Source organism: Falco cherrug, chromosome 4 (genome assembly GCF_023634085.1).
Source record: "Falco cherrug isolate bFalChe1 chromosome 4, bFalChe1.pri, whole genome shotgun sequence".
Taxonomy (NCBI): domain Eukaryota; kingdom Metazoa; phylum Chordata; class Aves; order Falconiformes; family Falconidae; genus Falco; species Falco cherrug.
Window position 1 is genome coordinate 318,495 of NC_073700.1, and position 24,341 is coordinate 342,835.

A 24,341-nucleotide genomic window follows, 5' to 3' on the forward strand; every position below is an offset into this window, starting at 1 on the left:
ATTGCTTCCATAAAAAGAAAACACACGTGCAGTCTCATTAGACCTCTAAAAGCCAGAAGAGCTATGTTTTTAGAGGGATTGCAGGGGTTTCTAGCACACAAGCATGGCTCATAGTTATGAGTGTAAAGACAGGTGACAGAGGTGCTCTGGTTTCTCAGCTTGCCCGGGCAGCCAGGCAAAGGGCCCTGGGCGGCTCTGCAGCCTCCAGGTTACAGCCTCTCACACAGAGCCATCTCGCCTCCCAAAGGCACGGGCCGGGCTCTCCCCGCAGGGTATCCTGGCAAGGTGCCAGCCTGTAAAACAATCACCTCTGCACCTTCCCTCAGCTCCAAAACCATCCCTAGCCTGCATACAGAGGTCCCAAGATCACTTGCCCAAGATCAGACCGGGGGGGGGGGGGAGGGGGGGGGGCTTACAGCACAAGGCAGCAATGCACAGCACGCACCAAGTCTCAGCTCAGTGCCTTCACCCCAAAGCCATTACCCCCAACATGCCCTCTTTTCCCAGCTATTCACCCCTGCAATGTGACATAGGCACTAGAATTCGATTTTATGCTGTATTTGAGAATGACACATTCCGATAACAGCTGACAAGCCTGAGACAATACAAATTAACCCCCTGTCTGAATGGATAGAATCCTCTCCTCTCCGCAGGGATGGCTGCAAGGAGGAGGAGGAGGAAGACAGCTTGCTCTGCACTGCCTTACAGCCTCCCAGGGAAGGGAGGCAGGCTGCCAGGCAGGGGAGGGGCACAGGTCTTCAGCCTGTAACTGTGCAAACACTAATGCTGCAAAAGCTAATTTTACAGAGTTCCACTCTGCGGACTCCTCTTTGTCCCAGGATTCCTCAGCCTGGGAGATTAGCAGTTTACAGATGGAGAAAAATAAGTTATTTTAAAATTCAGCATCAACTTGCTTGGACTCAATGAGCAAGTCACTTTGGGAGGGTGGGGATGGGCACAGAAAGGAGGGCTCAAATAAATGAGAAATAATTGAAAGACTAGGAAGAAGAAAAAGCATATCTGCCACTCTAGAAAGCCCAATATTCGCTCTCATTTTTATTCTTGTCTTCATGCCTCTTTGCAGCTTACTTTCTATCCTTTCCAAGCTTTCCCTGATCTCCAAACAATATTCCTGTCTCTGGCTGTGTTTAAGTCCCTACCCACCAGCCTCCAGCCATACTGGAAATGTGCTTATCATGCTCTCCAAAAGTTTTCTCGAGCCCATCGCTGGGATGAGGCCACGCAGCCTGCACAAGAAATCCCCACAGTGAACACAGCGCCTTCTGTATGTTCCTCCAATCCCAACCACAAACCCCATCAGCACCTACTTGGACCTCACAGGCACTACCTCCTCACGCTTCCACCGCCGCTGTATTTAACCTTGAGACACACTGGAGAGGGATGGAAGGAACTGCTGTGGGAGCAAGATTACAAGCTAAAAACCACAGCTCCCTGAAGGAAGCCATGTGTGATGCCCCATGCCTGAGCTCTCCCAGACACAACAGCAAAACCTTAGGACTACAGTGCACTTGGAGCCTGAATCCTCCTCACAAATGAGTAACGGAAGTGCTGACAGCCGCTCACACCCATCCAGGCTGTGCAAGCAAGGCTGTACCCGCACACGCACCCACTTACAGCAAGGGAAAGACAACAGAGAAATGGCTTCAGCAGGAGTTCATTACACTTGTTTATCTTCATTTTGCCTGTAACAGATGAACAACATAATGGCTTTGGCTTTCCTGGATGCTACAAACCCAGAAACATCCTAATGAAAAATAAATGTATTTACAGGGAGACGTCAAAACAGACCAAGACAAGTCAAAGTAATGTGCCTGCGTTGGGAACGAGTGCTTTTATTTCATCACCCCTTCACGGCCTTCAAGCGGATCACGCAGCAGAGAGAGATAAATATTTTAAATTGCGACACTTCAGTGATGCACAGTTGTGCAAGACAGAATAATTAGAAAATAAATTACTTTTTTTAGCATGGTAATTCCAAATGTTGAATGAATTAGATTACTTGACAAACTCCAGACCCATTTCAATATCAAGGGTCCCATCCAAGGAGACACGGGGAACTCTGCCTTCAAAAAGAAGCCAAAATACAAATAAACACAGCTTAGAGAAAGCATTTAAGATCTGCCCGGCAACCTCCATAAATCTAAAAGATGGAAGGTTTCTTCTGGCCTCACACTAACCGTTTGGTCTAAAAATAGGTTAATCTTCCCAAGAGCAAAGGAACCATCACCAACACAACACACCAACTGCGTGCACACACCTCCTGGCCCCGCAGACACGCACCGCTGCCCTGGGCAGGCACAGGCACACAAAGGCTGCTGAACTTATTAATTAACAGCCAAATCCCCTTCCCTAATCCATGCCGTGGAAGCTCATGGTGCTGTCAGCTGACCTGCTATGCTGAGCACAGAGCACTGGTGTATATTACTTGGAACAGTCTCTCCTTGCTTTGTTTTTTGGAAGACCATTTGCGTAGATGCAAATGTGTTGTCCCCCCAATCCTGATTAATTATCCAAATGTATGGCTGTACAGGTTGTGATGAATATGCACACACGTGCTTCACTGTTACGCTGACAGAGCATATTGCTTATTTGGGGAAACTAGTGAGATTTTCACTTGTTCCAGTAAAGCGGATTACATAATCTCTCCTCCCATGTCCCCTCTCTTTCGGTCTGATTTAACTTGTGGGATGGTTTTATACCCAACTTATGCAGACGTATGGAGACAGTCATTTATAAACTCCTGAAAACCGCAGCTAGGATGCTCCTAGAGACAAGCCATCTGAATTCAGGGAAACGGGGGTGTCAGTCTGTGTGGGGCTGCGTCTTCTCGGCGTCGCTGTGTGGGCTACACTGACACAAGCCTACCTCCCGTGCAGACACACACACGAGACTCTGCTGGTTAATTCACGTTAATTGTTTAAGGACTCACTGAAAAAGGTATAAAGCCAGGGGCGATTGTGCCCGCCAGAAGCTTTCCGTTAGAATAAATATATGTTAAGATAGAGCTAATAGGGAGAGTGCTTACCAATTTAAACATGAGAAAACCCCTACAAATGCTAAGGAGTTGTCCTTATTCCCCAAAAACGCATTTTAAAAACGCATATCATTAACTTCAGATGAAATATTTAAAAGCAACTTTTCAAGAACACGCATGATGAAATCAGGAAATCTGATGTTTTAACACTTGACTGGAAAGAAAAGCTAGCAGTATCTGCAACCTGAACTGCACAATGAAACCATCCAAAAAAAATTGTGGTAGTTATGTAATGTGAGGCTTTTTTTATTATAGTATGTTTTGAAATATGTTACGTAACTTGGGTTCTTAAACCTTAATCGTGATTGTTACATTTTTGCTTAATGCTATCAAGAGAAGTGAGAGCAGGAACTTTCGGTATGAAGATAACAATGAAATAACCACAGTTAATTAAAAAAAATAATCAAACTCTCACACAATTCAATGAATTCTGAGAGGAGACCAATGGTACTAGTTTGTGAGAGGGCAGAATTGAGATTTCTTTGGTTTTCATCCAACAACTCCTTAGTCTAACAGAATTATACATCATAACAGGTGTTCTCAATTGGGCAAAACCTGGGCTTAGTACTGACCGCTGGAACTGCAATGCTCTGTTTGGATTGCACTGATGTGTGCTCTGAAACATCATTCACCTTAGCACAGTATTCCCCTGAAGAATATCCTTTGTTTTAAAAATTATTGAAAAAAAAAGTAATGAAGTAGCCCCAGGAGGAACTTGCAATGCAATATTTGTTAGTACTCTGAAGTTAAGCATCAATCTCAAACCATTTAAAAAAGCACTTTTAAAGACAAAGCTACTAACACATAAAAGCGGGGGAAGCAACAACAGCATAAAAGCTGCATTTGCAGCTGTTCTATACCACCGGAGCAGCTGAAGTGAACTCATGAATCTGGCCTTTAATTTGTAATTGATTTTATGACTTCACAGCAAGTGTGGGAACACAGGTCTCTCCGTAGGAGGAGACCAGGAGAGCTCAGTCCTCCAGACTCGACACCTTTTGTGTTTTCCGAGTGCCTCGCCCAGCCCCTTGCCCCCAGGCCCCCACCGCATGGCAGGCAGTGGGGCACAGCAGCTGTGGTCTACCCTGCATGCGGAGCCATGGCACATGCCTCGTCCGCACCACCTGTGAGTCATGCAACAAAGGCACTGCAAACGAGTCACCTGTGGGAGAGGTCCAGTGTGACACCAGACCCTGCTCCATAGGTGCTATGCTGCTGACTTCACTTCGTTGTATCTGAGTAATTAGATACAACAATCTTTAATAATTTAACCAAAGTATCTGTCTTCATTACCTTGTTGTTGTTATCATTTGGAACATAGAAAAAAACCAAGACAAATCCCTGAAAGGACCTGATAACTAATAATTAATCTTGTTCAGATTTGCTTATAGACTTTCAGAAAATTCCTTTACCCATAGTCCTAAGCACTACAAACTTGGATGCTATGCTGTATTTTCACACTAAAAGACTATAGACTTAGACTTCAAGGGAAGTCCTTCTAGCTTCCCATAGTTTTGGTACAAGGGATCACTGCCTGTAGCTGTTGGCTAAGGCTTTGTACTAAGAGGGTGAAATGCCATACAGCTGGGAACTCTAGTGCCAAGAAGATGTTATTATTTATAAAATTCATAAATACATAATAAACAAGTCATCACCAGCCTTCAGCTGCTGGTGCTGGACGCAGAGCGCACCAGTCAGAGGTAGTAAGAGACAGTCCTAACAACATCCATCAGCCAGCACACGTCCATCTGAGCTGGTGGCATGCTTTGTTCGGGACACGGGAAGAGCCTGAAAAAAATCAGCCTGCCTCCTTTTGCTTTAAACAAATGAGGTATAAATATAGAAGCCTTGGAAAGGTGCCTCGAGTCTGCTGCACTGCAATTGCCATAACAATTGGATTATGATCCTTATTTATCCTCATTGACAAAGTAATTGGGATTGGTCAGCTGGATCTCTTCCCATCCTAGGGGACAACAGATGGGTGATGCAGCCCCAGGTCTCCCAGGCAAGTGACGGAGGTCTGGCTCTGGCTGACACCCGGCAATCTCCAGGGCCCTCCCTGGGACAGTTTGGACAATCCTGTTGATCCACCACTTGCCAAGTCCCCCTGGCTGCATACATTACAGCTGTGAGCTGCTCTTCAGAAGAGGTGCAGAGCAGATGCAAGTATGATTCCCCTGCACAGCGCGCATGTGACACAGACCCATCCTGAATGCTACAACCTTCTGTTAAGCCAGAGCAAACACAAGGTCGGAGGTGCAGAGAGCCCCCCACTTGTTAGTTAACTCAGTACTGTGGAATTCCTCCGACCGGTCTAAAAACTATCTAGATTTTCTAGACAAACAGCCAGACAGGCAGGAGAGCTCCAGATGGCAAATAAGAGAAATTATCTGCTGCCAGAAACACTGGAGTTGCATATATAACGGATGTGGTGGCATAAGGGTAAAGATGGGTTTTGGGGTGGCAGAGGCAGGAGAAGATTTGACCAAGAGTTCTAACATCATTTTTAGAGAAGACCTGTCCTGCCATTGTTTAGGGTGCCTCAATATTGACCAAAATACCTTTAGGCAAATCCAAAGCATGGAAAAAATAAGCAGGAGAAAGCAATGACAAATGCATTCAGGCGGTAATAGTCAAAACAAGATCCAACAGCCTCCTCCATGAGGTGTTACTCTATTAGGGTATCATCTATACAGCAGAATAGATGCAAAGAAAGAAGTGGGAGCAACAAGACTCCTAAAACATCTCCAGACATTTCAAAGCATCAAGATGCCACCCAGTAATGGCTAGTGGACAGGAGAAATGAGTAACGAACAGGAAGGATTTGCTGGGGACCAAATGCAACAAGCTTGAGACTGTAGCTACCATAGCTGCACTCCTAAGTATCTGTTGGACAACAGACATATCTGAACAGAAGCCACGAGCGAGAATCAGGGGATACTGAAGCAACCACTGCTGTACTGTTCCTCTCCCTTCTGCTCCCAGGTGCTGCAAATACCATGAGCAGGAGCTGTAACTGCAATTTGAAGTACACGCAGCTCACTGGTGCAACGCTCAGAGGAGGACATCTGAGGGAGAAGACAAATAAAAACCTGTTATAAGGGGTAAGGGAGAAACGAGGAGGGACACAACACACTTAGAAGAGAACAGATCTGCAATAGATACCTATTATAAGATCACGGCAAAATAGATGGAAAGAAAGAAATACAGTAAACATTCTACAGCACTTACAAGCAGCCCTAGAGATGTACCAGAACAAATACAGAGGAAGAAATTATTCCATATAGCTAACAGAGATCCACATTAGGAATGGTATTACAAGAAAGATTACCTCCGTCAAAGCCAACCCTTGGAGACCTTCTTAGGCTAATGTTCGTCCTCAACAGCTGCTCTTAAGGTCCTTATGAAACAGGCACATCTTTTATTACAGCACTGATTTCACTTCTGCTCAGTCTGATGAGAAAAATAACTAAAACTGAGGTATAGCACAACTAGAAGCATCTTGAACCTTAAACCCGCATTTAGAAGCTTTAGGGAGGGAAGATCTAAGTGAGTTTACACGTGTGTTTTTTCCAAGGTTTGCAGGATCTCTGTGAAGAGGGTTATAATAGCACACGAAGAAGCTGAAACTAGAAATCTGCCAAAATGTACTTTTCTATCAATACTAGTAAAGTAGTGCAAAACCCTGTCATGCCTTAAGTTTCTTTTTACCTTCAGTTCAGGCTAATTACTACCTATTGAGTGTCAACTTCAAAACATAAATTACAAAACAATCACAGCATGCTTTTTTCTTTTGGTTTCCTCTTAAAAATAATGAACACTGTGTGATTTGTCCCTAGATTTTTCTGGGGTGGGTGTTACATTCATTGAATGTGAATTTGGCAATCCTCACGGGGGGAAGGGAGTCTAGAAATACATTTCTCTGCCGGGATGATGCACAGGGATCAAGGACGCACCCAGGATCGCAGAAAAGGCTCAAGACAGAGACAGGACCCAACCACAAGATGTCCTGACCAACTGCCTTCCACCTGAATGACATAAGTCTCGCCTCCCTTTTGCCAGCAAATCAGCTCAAGTTTGTGCCCTATCTGGACTAACCGAAACTTCAGACCTGCTGATCCAAAAATATATTTTCTATTTGTCATTAAATCCTAAACCAAATGCTATGTGAAGAAAAAAGGTCAAAAATCAAGCGGGATGTGTGATTCTTCCAGATGCAAGTGGCTTTTGCAGATAACGAACAGACCAGAAAGCTCTACAACATTCTCACACCACAGAAATGCTCAGATAAATGTTTTTCTCTACCTCATTACCTCAATCTACTGCAAGGGTTAAAGCTAGCCCCCAAAGTTTAGAGTGGGATGTCGAGGACTGTTCATAACACAAGTTTTTTGCTCGATTTCTGATTTTGGCTAGGGCACAAGTAGTATACAGTATAACAGCAATCGTTTCTAATTAATTGAATTTTTTCCTGTATAATAACTTCCCTTGAAAAACAATTTTTGCTTTCTGAAGAAATATGTATAGAGGTGCCCTATAACTATCAATGACTGATAAAACAATAATCCAGCATGGAATATAGAATTTGCAATTTAACAGGGACCTACGCTTAAGGATTTTGTCTTGGTTTGGTTTTCCTTTTTAAAACTAGTCAATGAGACACTTTAAATGAAACAAATCTTCTTAATGAGAAACTCACACTGGAGGAAAAAAAAATAAATTCTGCCCTTCTGGATTTTAATAGAAACATGCTTCTCGTTTTTGTGCACATGCCCCCAGTTTTCCCTCGCCCGTTTTCAAAGGATTCACATGTATGTTTGCACTCTGGAAATGCTAAGAGCAAGGATGGACAGCTATTATCATCATTAATATTTATACAACCAGCAATTTTGGTAAATCAAACCTCCAGCTCCAAAGCTTTGCTGTTTCATCACAGGGACCACAATGTATTTTTATTCTGTTCAACAAGGAGGTGCCGAATGACTTACCTGCTGGTTTTCCTTCCACTGAAGCACGGTATGTAAAATAAACCAGTGGAGAGAGGACTTGATGGATTATCAGACCAAACTGCCTAAATTCTTACTTGAGCTTTTCCTCCTGCTTCATTTTGGACTTGGTCAAGTGACTGCAGGAGATCCTGTGCACAGGGGGCTGCAACTGAGGCACAAGAAAGTCCTGTGCATACGGTGTTACAGCACATCGCCAGAGCAAACCAGCTGCCAAAGTGAAGAATTCAGCTGTGCCCCTACCACACATTTCAAAGTTACTCACAGATTGATTTTTTACAGGTTTATTACTCCAAAACACATAGTAAGCTGCTTTTGCCAATACTTCAGCTTATCCATACTGCAGAGTACAGTTCCTGGATACACATGAGCTGAGGGACAAGGGTTTGGAGATGCTCTCTGCAGCGTCACGTAAGACCATCCCTACCACCTGGCTGAAGAAATCCAACCAGAAGCTGACACACTGGTCTTGCAAAAAAAACCCCAACAAACCAACAAAACCCCCCAAGAATACAAAACAAAGCCCCCCCACACACACACTTCACGTGAACACGTGAAGAAACTGCAAGCACACACTGATAAAAATCAACCTGTAGCTTTACTCAGACAGGCTGAGCTTGTTCAAATAAGTGCACAGCCAAATACATTCAGTGGTAACTGAAAATATTGGGGCACCACAACTTCAAGCATTAACTTCCTCCACTCCCAGCACAGCAGTGGCACTTGGAAGAAAGCTCACAGTCAAATAGAAATACAGTACCTGCAGACAAATACATACAAAATTACCAGGAAAGTAATTGCTTTTAGTATAAATGCTCTTCTTCAAAGTTTTCTCTAGCATAGAAGTCCCTTCAAAAAGAACAAGAATAAATTTACTGCATGTGAATTTATTCAAAGCCAGTAGATTCAATATAATGAAATCCTCCTAAGTAAATATCTGATAAAGAAGCAAACACTTAGCACTTGACCCTAGGAACTGGGATTTCTTAACACACGGCTGTAATGCAAAGCAGCAGGAACCTCAGGGCTGCTGGTACAGAAGGGTCAAGCAAGGGAAATCTCAGAGGGCTTGACTCCTGCAAGGCACAGAGGCAGATGGCATGGTGTCGCACAGGGACCAGGGCAGTCCACACCTCTGTTCCCAAACCGACTGTGACCAGAAGATGTTCTCCTGGAGGGACTCTGAAAGCCCCTAAACTCACAATCTGCGCTGCACCCTTCCCTTGCCAAGAGCCATAAGAGACCCTGCATGCATCTAGCATGAGGCTTTTTGCTGAGTTTTCCCCCAGACTTTTTTGTCCTGTTGCCCTAGATGCAAGCAGCAGCACACTTTGGTTTTCCCTACACAGTCAGATGCTTCTTGTGAAGGAGAACTTTGTTAGTCTGTTAAATAAGAGAGGAAAAGAAGGTGCCATTCAGTTGCAAAGGATCTTCACTCCCACGGCTCTTAAACCTTGTCCAAAGCATGGTCTTTCTGTTTCCAGACATCCCACCAGCTCAAGAGCTGAATGGCCTCAGTGACCTGCAAGGAAAGTACTGGGCCATTCAGTGGGCTCCTCTGCCCTTAGGATGGGATTGCCTCTGCCATGGATCTTCCCACATCCTGGCTTCATGGTGCGTCACACTCATACAACAAACTCCGCAGGAGTCCTGTTGGTTATGGGTAATAGCTGGGGTGGCAAACCCCGCTCCTGTGGACCACCTCCACAAACCACTTCCTGTGGACCACAGAGACCAAGGACCAAACCCATGGTGACCACTTCCATTGTGCATATCACATGTCACAGAAGATGAAATACAAAGGCTCTCTGAGTTCACGCTACCTCTGCATACATGCCACTTAACTGCCCGGAAAAGCCTCCTGGAGAAGCATATGGAAAGGTTTGCTCTAGCTCTAGCTAGAAACCACTCAGCAGTATCTATCACTACTGACATCTGGGACATAAGCCTCAAAGCAGCTAATTTACAATTCCAGCTAGAGCCAGTTTCCTATAAACATTGATACCCAAGGTAGGTAATTGTTATGCCAGAAAGCAGAATCATTAGATGAGGGAACAAGTAAAGAAGAAACCCATGCAGTAATTCCAGAGACCAGTGCTGCCACTCCATGCATCAACTCCACCAGCACTCAGATCACAGTTGCTTCTAGTGCAAACCTTTGACTGCCCCTGTCCATGCCAACATCCACACTCTGACCCTCCTCCCAAGTGCTGGTGCCCGTTTACCTCCCCCCACGTGACCTAACATCAGGCCGGTGGTGCAGTCCTACAGCTTGGAAGCACCACTCTGCCATGAACCATGTAGGCCAGTGTTTCTGCTGCAGTTCCCAGACCTGCCAAAGCTGCATTTAGGATTGCTGACAAACCCCTCCTCGGCCTCCCACTTCACTGAACTTTTAAGGCAACGCTTGTACAAGCTATTCTACAAGATACTGCAATGCTTCAACAAGCTACTCGTGAACAGCCACCAATACCAGCTCTCAGCTAGGTTCCAAGCCAGAAAAATGAACCCTGTGTGCATATCTGTTGGTACAACTGCAGATCACCTTTAGCACCGAGCTCAGCTTCTCAGCTGCGCTAATTAATTGCTTAAGGAGTTCTCACCGTCTCACCATGACGCAGAGCAAGCAGCCATTCACACTCCTCCACTTTTTGCCGCAGTCACATTACCTGCTCTGTCTCAAGGACCCACTAAGGCTGGTCTCCCCATCTGTCCCTTTCACAGACACCACACACCCTGGCTCCAGCTCTGCGAGCAATGACTGCAAAGAGCCAATTCACAGTAAGACTTTAGAAGCAAATGCTTCCTTTGCCCTCATCACTTCCTCATCTCTGTCTCCCCAGAAATCAGCAGGAGCTTCAATCCACCTGCAGGGTTTCTAACCACACCAACAGCCTTGGGGCGAGGCTGGTGTCTTAGCCTGATATCCCACCTGCACCTGGTCCTTGCAGCTACCAAGAACACACATGAGCGCCTTAGAACTGTCTGCTTCCCCCAGGTACTTGTTTACTGAATTCAAACCACTCACCCCTACCATCCCCATATAAATCTTGTGGTGATGGACAACAGGGGGAAAAAAAACCCCACAACTGTTAAACACTCAAAAATCAGTTGCAATGAGGCCCCTGGAGTGGCTGAACAACTCCATTACACCATCTGCCTGTGAATCCTTTCCCAAATCCCTTCCAGTGGCTCTTTTCAGTCCATGAGGCTAGGACCTGTGATAACCCTAACCCTACAGGCTAAAAGCATATGGTTTCCCACTACCGACACCATTCCTGCGGATGCTGACAGACAGCAGAAGACCTGTAAAAAGATTCCACAGCCCTATCAAGCAGGGCATGGTCCAGAAATCACATGCCACTTTACAGGCTGACAGGTGGACACCCCACGTCAAACTAAAACCAACCCTACTTTGTGACTGCACTGGGGCAGTAACTAGCTTTTGTTTAAAAACTGCTGCCCTCGTTTCCCAGCCTTGCCTTCAGAGCTGTATGAAGAACACCACTGGTTATTCTTTTCAAGGTGAACGAACACCAATTCAAACTTGATGGTAACTCAACAACCCCCATCAGCAAGCCTGCACCCCACCGACCACTGACCTCAAGCCACTGGCTGACCACTACATGCCCAGCCACAGCTGGGCTGTGCACCATAACACACCTTTCACATATACAGGTATCTTCTGCCAACAAGAGTGGTTGTAACTTGCACTGGATATCTGCATATGTTTTAGAAATTAATCAGATTGTAACCAATAAGTTAGCAAGACAGGCCAGACTCCTGAAAAGTGCGGCTAGGAGATGGTTTCTGTTTGCAGAGTGCTTTCAGTCTGAGGTTTGCATTGGAGTTGCATCTACAGCTGTGATGAAAAATCCTCCCTTAATACTGTTTTGCAGTAGCAGGAGATGCCCGATTCCTTACTGAGTTGTGTAAGCAGAGAGGCAAAGTCCAGAAGTGCTGAAAAACTGCAGTTCCTTACCCTCCTCTGGGATGTTGCAGGTCAAGGTGGAAGTACAACACTGAGTACATTTGCCCTGATGCTGCATTTGCTCTGTGGGTAAACAGAGACCATCTCCTCCCTGGGCTGTCATTCTGGCATCTTTCATGACCACTAAACTCTCTTTTAAAAGAAAAAGGAGGTTTTATTAGAGAGTTAGTGGACGATCCAAATGTCAGAGTGAAAAATCCAGAGGAAGGTTAAGGATTTGTAAATTTTTTTTGATACAGCTGCACTGGAGCTGAATGAACACCAGAGCATTTTGATTTCCTGCCTGGTTTCAATAAATGTTGCACTCCCAGGCACCCAAGGGACTGCTGTGGTTTGTCAAAACCAATTAATTTTCTTCCACAGGATGCTTCAGGCACCTCAAAATGTCATTCAAGAGCTAGCACACATCTAAGGAGGAGGAAAAGCTAGCAATCAAGCGCTGCTCAGGCTCTGCATCAGGAGCACAGCCCTCCCCACTCGCACCAACAGCGAAGGCAAGGCAAGAACGAAGGCACATCACCTGCTCACGGGAGGGAGCTGAGGGCAGAGCCAAAGAGAAAATGCCACGTGTTACACACCCTATGAATATAAACAATAAGCTGCCACTTCTGAAACATGCCAGAAGTAAGGGAGAATTCAACTCTCTCCTAAGGGAGAATTCAAAGCTGAACGTTTCTATCACTTTTATTTCCTAGGATCCATAGCTTAGTGCTAACAGATGTAATAATGAGCCAGAAGTGACAATTTGAACAGTTGTTATTAAGGAAGATGCTTGGAAGATAAGCCCTGGAGTCAGGATTTACTGGTTCTCTCCCTGGCCCTCCATCAGGCTCCCTGTGCAGAGTAAGGATTCCCCTCACCCAAACCTCAATTTACCTACTTACAGGACAGACTGTAGCACTTTCCTTCTCTTCCCTATTGAGATGCGAGAGAAAACTTGTTTGCAAGTAATTTTAATAATCAGCCATGAAACACACTAGATGTAAGCACAATATCATCATGCTATGATTTCCTTTTCAATGAACACCAGGACACAGAGTTTACGAATACATTGGAGTTATCATTTATACTCAGAATCAGACAGAGTATTCACAGCACCAATACTGCATACATATATACCACATGTCAAATCTTTACCGCTGGATGTTAAGTAGCTGCCCTTTCCCTTCCACAAAAGGCAGGGATGGAGACAGAGGTTTTTCTTGCATGCTAGTACTCTGCAAAAGGGGCAGAAGACAAAAGACAATTTAAATTTTAAACCATTTGTCTTGAGGACCATGGAGTCGCATGCAAATCCCTGCCTGAGCAGGAAACAGAAACAACAGCTGATGCTCCCAGCAAGCTCTACATAAGGCCCAGCCTACTCACAATGCCCATGGGAACCAGGAACTAAGGCTCCTTTGAAGATCCCAGATCCCTAATCTCATGTCCAGTGTCATCCTTGCTGGACTACTGACAAAAACAGAAACGAACTTGCAAAATTAAAAGTGACAGCATGTTGACTAATGAAGTGAGCTTTACCGTGTAACAAATCTTTAGAACAAGGAAGAAATCTGCCTTGCTTTCTTTTTCTGTTCACCAACCATGAACATCTTCAATGACCTACTTGTTTTTAAAAGTAATCCAACATTTACCATTACAATCTCCTTTACTCCTCAAGTCACATAACCCCCCTGCTGTCTCCTCCTTCTCTATTTACCTGGCCCTACAGTCACAGCAGGGAACTGAAAATCTGCTCCCTGCCTCCTAGCTACAAGTAAAGGCTTTGCTTGGGCATCCAACAGATGATAACTAATGCTACTGCTTAAACAATCCATAGAGCTGCTCCTCTGACATAGACACACATCTAGATCCTGCCACTGGTTCAAGACACATCACCCAGGCATTTAGAGAACTGCCTGACAGAAATAGCCATGCCTCTCATTCACAGCATCTCTTTGCACAGGCAACCCTCATGTTTCATTCAGACAGGATTTTTCTCAGTGCTCTTACTTGCTACTTAATATTTATCCTATGGTCAGTGTTCCAAAAGCATGACACTATTGGTTGTGGTAGGTGCTGAACAAACACATACTAAAGCTGTCTTACAGAAGCTTACGGGTGTGAAAGGTCAGGTAAAAAAAGGAAAAAGTCAATAAAATCTGAAGCCCGGCGAGTAACCGAATCACAAGGATCAGACAGAAATATAAATCCCAAAAAATGAAACAGAGCAATCCTCCAAAATATATCAAAAGAGGAGATGCTCCACATACATCCGTTGGCAGTGACCAGCCCCCAAGAGCAACATAAGGGAGAGGGGAATACATAACCATTAGCATCTCCTTCCTGCTACTTTTCCTCCTTAGCCTGTCCATCTTCCTTTCTCCCTTCATTCCCTCTGCTCCGGATACGACCTCTCAAACTACAACAGTGCCCTGCCTATCCCTGACACAAAAGAGCATGGAGATTTTCAAGCTCATCGTATTCAGCAGCATCAAAGCTGCAAAGGATACAAGTGTTGGAAAGGCACAGATTCCTGAAGGTCATCAAGATGTGGAGCCTCCCTGGAGGCAGCTCCTCCCAGAGCAGAGCTCTCTTTCCATAAAGCAACAGCAGCCTACAGCCTCAGCCATAGCACAGGTCTCAGTCTTCGAGCAAAGCTCTCCAATATAAGCAGATAATCTGGACTTCAATAAGGAAGGCAAGGCTGAACTAATATCAGACTCCGCTCTCCTTCCCTCCCTGTAATATTTTAAGTCTAAATAATTAAAAGGAAATAAATACTTATAAAACCAGCAGAGTCATTGCAGGGCAATAGGTCACCATGGCTGCCAAGTTCGAAATATGGGGCCCATTCAAGTTACTCACATCAGATGTCAAAGGTATTCTGTTGTAATGAGAAACAATAAATACACTCACTTAACACCCAAGATCGCTGCTGCAATTTACCAGGCTGAAGCCACACTAGAACCTTAAAAAAAAAAAAAGCCAACAACCATGCCCTTGAGAAGTCACCTCCACCGTGTTCTCCCCACCTTCCCAAGCCCTGTTGCACTTCTGTGTACAGAACAAAGATGTGACACATCTCACTGCTTCCTGCATAACCCCAAGTATCTAATGCCAATTTCCTTCTTTCAACCTTGGAGCACAGCTGCGTATTTCAGCACTGGCACTTGCCGGCGCCTCTACAGTCCAGTACCTGGAAGCGATCGATCAGCCACAGGAGAAGCAGGATTCAGCAGTGTCCAACACCAAGCACTGCCTGACAAACCTACCAGGAAGAGAAATGCAAACTCCACAGCCTGCAGCATTTCAAGTTGAGGGCACTTCCAGCCTATAAATGATATTTAAAATCTGAAACTATGATGGAATAATACAAACCAAAAGAAAATGTGTATATGTATCTTGATCAGTGATAGAGTTACATTTTTTATCAGCTCTGCTCACAGGAAACTGAATCCCAGGCTGTACCAATTCCCCTGTGAATGTAAAGGAAAAGAACCAGCTGGAGAGAATAATAAAACAATTAACTTTCCATTAAAGAATAATCTATGTATGTTTTTAAGGAGGCAAACTTTAATGATTTCCACCTAATTATTCATCCTGCATTCTGGCAGCTTTGGCTTGGATTTTGCCTTGTTTTGAAATGCAGTCTGAAGGTAAGGATTTAAGCTGGAACAGACGTGGGGACCACACAGACTCCTTCAGGCAGGGCAGGACAGCCTGCTGAGGGACCTTTCCAGAAACATCAACCAAGGTCTCATTGTTCCCACAGATTTGTGGCCATACCACCAATTGTAAAAGTTCCACTGAATATTCATTAGGATCTTACAAACACGGTTGTTGACTGGCTTGGCACATCAGCTACATTTTTGGACACGAAGTGCAGAGCAGCATGCTCAGGAGATGCATGCACCTGAACATCAATCTGTTGAATGCTGGGCTCATTTAACTTGTCACTAATGACAATATAAATCAGAAATGACTCCATAAAGCTCAACAGCAATCCCCTCTGATTATGCTAACTCACCAACTAGCTGCAAGCGTATTATCTTTACAAAGTAATTCTGTAAAGTGAAAAGGTTCAAAGCAAGGGCTTTAAGGACTGTTACTTTGCCTGTTACCCTTCTAAACACACACCCCTCCAAGGACCCAGCTGGCTGTACACATGACGGAGAACAGTCCAGGCTGCACCACACGTTCGCCATGCAGCCCTGCTCAGCTTAACCACCTGCCTCAGTTTCCCAGCGGATAATACTAATGAACTAGTAAGTGTGCAAGCCTGCACTTCATTCCAGTTTACACGGTGCTTTCCCGCCAAGGCTCTCAAACATTTGGAAAGGACCAAGTATAGTTTAAGCTAAAATTAAGTGGAACATAAATACCAGAATTCAACCACTTGGATCACTCCTTTAGAAAACCTACCTGGGACTCTGGGCTTTCCAGCATGAGAAATCGCAGGCTAAAGAGCTGGCAAACTGAGACAGTGCCCAGGCAGTCCTTTGCTATTATTTATTGACCAACTGATTGAGATCAGGCTCTGTGACACAGTGCAGGCAAGTTTCTCCCCTCCCTCCGCAAGCTGCTAAGTTCCATGATCTGAACAAAAACCCACAAACCTGGCACACAAACTAACAAACTAGTCACACCTGAGTCCTGCTGGAAAAATCCCTGCCTCAGCTTTCAAATGTTGCAGAACATTTTCATTCACAGCTTCTGCATAAATGGTGCAAGTTTTGAGTCTAAGAGTCTACGGCATTTTAGCCTCAGACTTCTAGTCTGCTCTTCCCCTGAAAGTGTAAAAGGCCATCTTTCTCCATTAAATATATATATATACACACACGCACACATGCACACACACACACAGAGAAACCCACATACACATATATATATATACGCACACCCCAATTTCTCAAAGCAGGGCTCCTGCATCTGCCAACAGGCTGTGTACACTGCATCGGCACAATGGCTCTGGTGCAGAATCTGCACCACCCACTGGAAAGAATTTAGCAAGGGGTGCTAACGTCACACACTGAGCAACCACATACAGCTATAAATTATTCATACACATTACTCTAATTATGCAAATGTACTAAAAGCTGGAGCATATGTTTCCCGGACATCTTGCAGTACAGATGCAATATGGTTCTAGTAGAGAGAGTGAGAAGGAAGATGACGGGTGCAAGGGGGTAACAATGGCAGACACTGGCCCAAGCAGAGAGTGGCAGAGTATCTCCCTTCTCCAGCCAAGCTGCTGTGAGGCTAAAGACATTTAAATGCTCCTCCTTGATAATATATTGTTGGCTTTGCACTCAGTGCTGAACAGAATGCTGAGGCTGCTGAACGGCCCAGGCAGATTAAAATAAACCCAAGCAGTTTGGAACAGGAATGTGTTTATCTGGCATCGCACACTTCCTCTTATCAAAGATGAGGAGCAGGGGAGGGCACAGCGATGGTGTGCGGAAGCAGGCTGTGTGCATGCTGGTAGGAGAGGGGGAGGGAAAAGGGGGGGAGAAATGGCAAGGATCAGATAGATAATGCATGAGCTTGGGAACCAAGAGCACGCAGCTCAGCAGCCTCTCACTGGCGTACAGAGTCCATACTCTTGGTCAGTTCCCAGAGGGGCACTAGCTGTTGGAAAACTCTGTTAGGTCCTTTCCCCCTCACAGCTTTTGGAAGAAGGCAGGCATTCAGCACTGCTGTAGCATAAGCAGATGGCTGTGTGTGCTGCCCAAGCTTTGGGTTCAAATGCCTTCTCCCAACTCTGTCGAGCGCAGTGCAGTCAGTGGACATCACTCATCTCCCACACCGGAGGCTGGGGCTGACTCCTCTGAAGGAAAAGGCCAGATGTGCTCTGCTATGGTGTTTTGAAGTCCCAACTGTGGATTACAGTACTGGATTGAATATCAGAAGATTAGCATCTTATTCCCCACTCTGCCATGTCTATGGACAACATTGCTGTGCTCCTGTAAATGCCCAGTCCACCTGACAGAGCCCCTGGGAAGCAGACACTGCGTGCAGCGCACTGTGCAGGGGGCTCCGATTCTCCAGCATCATTCACTTAAAATCCATGAACACTTCCTGAATTCTCCAGCCCTACTGAATGACCAGGTGAGTGTTTCTATATCCAGAGAAAACCAAAGAGCAAATTAAATATTATGTAATGCCAAAGCTACTTGGAAGATTTAGGCTATATTGCTATTATGCCAGTAGTCACCCAAGATCAAAAAAGTTGAACAGAAAACCTTGGCAGCTCCTTTGATAAAAGCCCATCTTACCTCCTAGTGCTGGCATAAAGAGACTCTAGCTCTGTACCGCCAGTATTGTAAGGGATGCACTCACACAGCCACATGAAATACTCTGTACTGCAGAGACCCCATCACAGGAGGAATGCTAGTGACTGCGGGAACATACAAGGTGGATGTCACTTCAGCTCTTCAGATCCAAGCCAAAACTCTGCTAGCATACTTTTTTTAAAATCCAACTTCTTGTGGTTGAGCCGTGCACAGTTACCTGTGGCTGCCTCAGCTCAAGGCTGGCCATGCTTTGAAAACCAGAGGTGATGTATCAGAGAAGCACTGCTGAGCAGAAGGGACAGGCAGGCTTGCAGGTCATGCTGTGAGGCACACAGAGGTGGGGATGCCTGCATAGATCCTGGTCACTCTGCCTCAAGCCCGAACCAACAGGATTCGTCCTTCCCTTTCACAAATGACCAGATGAATGAACAGCAGCACTTCTGCCAGGCAGAGATGCCAAACTGGCAAAACAAAGCTGAGAAAACAGCGCAAGATAACAAGCAAGAATAAAAGCCATGAAAATCCACTGAAGTAAAAAGATGTTGACTACAGGGACGGAGCCTAGCCACTTGTGCTGTGCCACATTCAGCACCCCACTTGAGGGTAGCAGGCTGCACCCCAAAGGGCACAGCACAAGCCTCCCCTTTCGCTGGGCTCATCCTGCTCTCCATGCAGTCACACGTGCTGAGGACCAAGCAGAGCCTGTGCGGAGGCACGCTGCCTGCCCAGCTCTGCCAGAAAGCTGCTCCCCACACCCCAGGCAGGGTTCAGCTTTGGGGCCGTCTGGCTCTTTACGGACTCGGTGTTTCCTCACCGCCAAGGGCGGCAGCACCCGCATCTTCCAGCCGTACCTTGGTGAGGCACGTCCAGACACTATGCCTTGACTTCGCCCGACAGCCCAGAGGAAAGGGAAGGCGCACACAAAACCCAGCTTGCCAGACTAAGCTCTGTTCATCCAAACCACAGAGAGGACAGCAGGCGCAGCACGAGTCCAGCTCTGCCACCCACCTGCCCCTGCCAACGCCTGCCCGCCACACAGGGGAAGGCTGCCGGGCCACGGCACAGCGCCTCGGCTGAGCGCTCCTCCTGCCATTGCAGCAGCCCTCAGGAGAGGCACTGAGAGGAGAGCAGAAAGGAAGACAGCGCAGGAGAGGGGGCTCAGCACCTACATCGCTCAGCTTCTGCCCATTTCATTCCCAAGGCTTTGGCTCGCTCAGTAATTGTCAGCAAAGAAGCAAGCCCATTAACAGGCAGCCACAGATAAAAGGTACTGGAGGAGGAGGAGGAGGAGGAGGAGGAGATGGTCTGACCAGCTACCTGCTCACCTCAGAAGACGTAGGATCAAACACAATTTATGAAACAAGCCAGAGGAGACTTGGAACCCCAGCCCACTATCCAGAGAAGGAGTTTTAATGCACCATCCAGGCAAACAGCTGAGCGAGGCACACAAGCCAGCAGCACACATGGCCCCACTGCCAGTCCGGCATGGCAGGGCACCAGCACGTTGGGATGGGGCTGCACCAGCACATGAAGGATCTCTTGAGCACAGCCTACCCTGCAGCAGGTTCTGCAGCATGAAGAAACCATCTAGGCTGCAAACACAACAAATTCATCCAGTTTTGACTAACATGAACAACTTTCACTTGTGCCAAAACACTGGAAGAAACAGAAGTTTAGTGTGGTGTAGCAAGACATGTCAAAACCCAACATTTTTGTCCTGCAGCGACCATGAAGAAAGTCACTAACAGAAGATTGGAAGTCAGGGAGTTGGGTTTTTACTGGAATATTCCTTATTCTAGAAATAATTATTTAAAGAATTTCAACCTATTCAGCTAGCATTTTAGGGTTCCACATATCATTGTGCCAGTCAGAGTCAAATTAGCAACGCTCTGTGCTCTCAGTTATCTCTGGTGAACTGCGAGGGAGGCAGGGGCAGAGAGGCAAAGCCACGTGCCCTGATTTCGGCGTGCTGAGATTTGTTTTGAGGGATGCCTGGAGCAGCTGGCTGGCCAACACCATGCTGCACCACAAGCACCTAGAGGGCTCAGCGCTGACTTCACGGGGCAGAGAATTAACACCACAAGCCCCAAGCCCACAGGTGTATGAGCAGCCCCACCACAACCAGCCCAATCAACAGGGACGTTTGCAAGGACCTGGACTTCAGAAAAGAAGTGAGGTGGTGCCTCACAGCTGGAAGGAGAGCTCCTGGCACGACACCCCTTTGCAACTCAGAGCTTCTGACCGTCCCCTGCAATTGCTACAGAAAACGGTCCACTTGCAGAAAGAAGCGCCTGAAAGGTGTAAGCTTGGATAACCTCCCCAGGGCAAGCGTACGGGACGACTGCTTGTCCACCCTGTGGGAAAGGAGGCAAGCAGGGGCTTCTGACATTCAGTACCCCAGCTCTAGCAAATGACTGAAGAGTTAAAACAAAAATCATTCTCAGGTGGGCAGCACTCCAGCAAGATACGATATGCAGCGCTGTTATGTTCCTGGACACCATATTTCTGACAATAAATTTCATGCCTCATATGCCACAACAGTTATACGATTTCAGTCAATAACCAAAGAACAGGTCCACATCCTTTCACAGCAACCCACGGAAAAAAATATTCTTAAGTAAACCCGACAAACCTCAGAGGAGGTTTTTTTAATTATTATTTACTGGTCTGTCACTTTGATATTCAAGCCTGAACTGGTAAAAGGAAGATCATTTTCTGGCATGGCACCACCTCCAGCGCGCTTACAAGCTTCATGAGAGCTCACAGACCCATGAGAGCTGGCAGCAGGACCCACTGCCTGCATGGCAGACCCCACCGAGTTCAGAAGAGCCACTTTTGTTTTCAGTGACACTGCAGCACTTTGTCCGCTACATCTAGTATCGTTCCCTACATGCCAGAAGTTCCCACACACCCCCCTGCACACACTGAATGTCCCAAGCTCACACGGCAACCCCAGAGAACATCAGCAAGTTTCGGCAAAAACCACGGCTCTACTTCCCCATTTTTCTTTATTCTTCCTGCCACATATGGACTTATTCTTGCTTAATAATAAACCTTCCTGAGAAATCCCAGTGGGTGGGATGCACTCCCAGCTAGATGGATGTTTCAGCTCCCGCTGTTCTTCAGGCAGCAGCACCCCCTTCTCCCTGAGCCCACTCGCTCCGTGGCCAGGCACACTGCAGCTCTGTGGGCTGGCACTGGACCCCAGCACCTGTATTCTGGTTGCAAGCCAGCATGGCAGTGGAGCAAACTGAGCTACAAAGTCCAAATCATGCCCAGGTAGTGCCCTTTGCAAGAAGAGAAGCATGGACTGACTGCCAACCTTAAAAATTAGTTGTCACCCTCTAAATTTCAAGTGTCATTACAGCAGAACGTGGATTTTATTTTATTTTATCCATGTGTCTCAGTGGGTTACAGTACCACTTTATGATATTAAACAGCTCCCATGTTGCAACCCAGATGAACCTGTGTGCAACCGATGAGTAAGAGGACTCCCTGTGAACACAGCTCTGAGCTCCTCGGGGTGAAGCACTCTGTGCTATTTCACACGAACAAAGCTATGCTAGTTTGCACAACCAAGTGACATGGTCTTTAAGTGTCATTCACTCAATATTGCACTTATGAATCAAACCTGAACTCCTCATCCCGTTTCCCGTTGGAGATGCACAAACAGCCTCTGCTAGTCCTTTCTGGTGCTTTAACAGCTACATGTTGGAATTTTCAGTAGCTTATTTCTTGGTTTCGGGTGGTTTATGCATTCACCAGATACAACAGTCACACACAGCTTCACTAGAAGGTTCCAAAACAGATTTCCAAAAAACCCCATCAATCCCTCTGTAGTCAGTTTTCCTGGTATTGGGCTGCCCAGAGAAGTGGTTGAGTCACCATCCCTGGAGGTATTTAAAAGACATGTAGATGTGGCAGTTAGGGACATGGTTTAGTGGTGGGCTTGGCAGTGCTGGGTTTAAGGTTGGACTTGATCTTAAAAGTCTTTTCCAACCTAAACAATTCTATGATTCTAATTCATTAAAGTGATGCACTGTGTTCTATCAGAAGAATTAAACAAACAAGTGAGAAGCTCTCTTACCTGTAATTGATTGACTGGCCAATAGAAGTGCTGGTAAACTGGAGGTGTAATTTCTATTTAATTATGGCATTAAAAAAATTACATGATATACCTATTTAACATGCAAAGGAGCAAAATCAAAGCTAATAAGAATAAATTGTAAGAGAGGACATGTACAAAATGTAGTATTAGTCTTTTTTTTTTTTTTTTTATAATGTGCTCTGCTAAGTAGTATGCTGGCCATTGCACCTGTGTATTGCCTGGAAAACTTTCACCCCCAGCTCTGATTCTAAGACCCTGCCAACATGCACAACTGCACTGCACAAATGCATAGACCAAAGCAGTGTGTACAGTTTTCATGCTGCACATGCAGTTTCCATCAATCCAGCTAAAGTTCGGAAATGAATGCAAGCAAAGCCCAGGTACGCCACTGTAGAGCTCAAATACGAATGCAAATGAACGGACGAACTATGAGGAGTTTTACAAGCCCTCAGTTAAACACATTTTAAAATGCATTTAAAAGAAAACAGTGCAATTTCTGTGTTCAGACAATGGGTTACAACCAACGGTATAAAACATGAACAGTTCTGTTGAAACCACTGTAGCTAATGGTGTAAGACAGGCAGTAAGAGGCCCATAAATCATTGGCACCTGAGAAGAACATGCCACTGCCATGAGAAAACACAAACACAGCCCATGAAATTTTAGGGGGCAACATATCTTTCATGCTCGAGAAGCCCATTTTCTTTCAATCACCACCATAACCCTAATCTCAAATTATTCAGTTTCAAAACAGCTAGTCCGCACAACAGCGTTGGGAAGGGGAAACAGGGTCTTACTGGGAAGAGGAAACAGGGAAGGTCTTAAAAGACCCTTAGATCCATAAGCCTAATAAACCACCACAAAACCATCCTGTAACTGCCCTAACTCAACCCAGAGCATCACTGCTGGGAAATGAGGAGGTTTGGCTCCTGCAGCCTGCCGTGCCGGGCTCCGCTGCTAAGTCAGGGAGCAGGAGGCAGATGCCAGCATCAGTAACAGCATATTGTTTTGTGGCGCTTGGAAAGAGGAGCCAAACAAGAATTATAGTTTTACCTGCAATGTCTATTGAAAAACACAGAGCTTCCAAGGGCTAGTCAAATTATCCTTTAACATTTCCTGCTTTGTCAACAGAAGTTTAAAATTAAAACACAAATTAAACTACCTTCAGTCCCTGGAGGAAAGGTTAGTTGGGTTTAAGATGCATTTAGTGTGTCATATAGGAAAAAAACCACAGGTACATGCTCAGACAGTAGTGACATGCAGCCCGAGAGACAGACAGAAAACACACTCAACTCCCACACACTTGATAAATGCATCAAATTGACCAGTGACCAGAAGCACAGCCAGCCATGGCCCCGCACATGGAGTGAGCTGAGAGGCTGACTTATTGGAAGTGTTCACACAGGTGATTTCTGCAGATGAGAACATTCATTGCCACAAGGAAGGCAGCACAGGCAAAAGACAGACAGCTTACCCCTCTGAGATGCTGGACGCCACCAAATATCCTCATCACTCCATCAATCTCCTGTTCCAGCCTCCTGGCCCAGTACTGCATACTGCAAGAGACGGAGAGATAGAGAGAAAGAGAAAGGGAGAGAAAGAAAGAGAGAAAGAGTCAGAGCCCTGACACTCGGCAAATAAGCAAGGTGACTGAAGGGAGAGGGAAGAAATCAGTGCCCTCAGCTAACTGCTCTCTTTCTGCAGCACCAGGTGCAGGCAGAATACCAAGAACATGCGGCTTTGAGAATTACGGCTGGGGCACTTCTAGACTTCAAAATTTATGCACAAGGCGCCACAGAGAGAAAAGGGGGGGAAAAAGGTACAATGAAAATCAGAAGGTGGGGGTGTCCCTCTCCTTATATAAACAGTTGCAGTAGATAATTATTTAAGCCCAAAGTGATTAACA

The 24,341-nt window shown here is 45.8% G+C and overlaps 1 protein-coding gene across 3 annotated transcripts in view; it reads right to left on the reverse strand.

Annotated features, from left to right (window-relative positions):
- The window catches only part of CACNA2D2 (calcium voltage-gated channel auxiliary subunit alpha2delta 2), a 222,067-nt gene that overhangs the window by 174,753 nt on the left and 22,973 nt on the right, over positions 1-24,341 (reverse strand). For all 3 annotated transcript variants that reach the window (XM_055707046.1, XM_055707044.1, XM_055707045.1), the window contains exon 2: positions 23,910-23,991. In XM_055707046.1, coding sequence (XP_055563021.1) covers positions 23,910-23,991 — 82 coding nt within the window. The remainder of the gene's footprint in view (positions 1-23,909; positions 23,992-24,341) is intronic.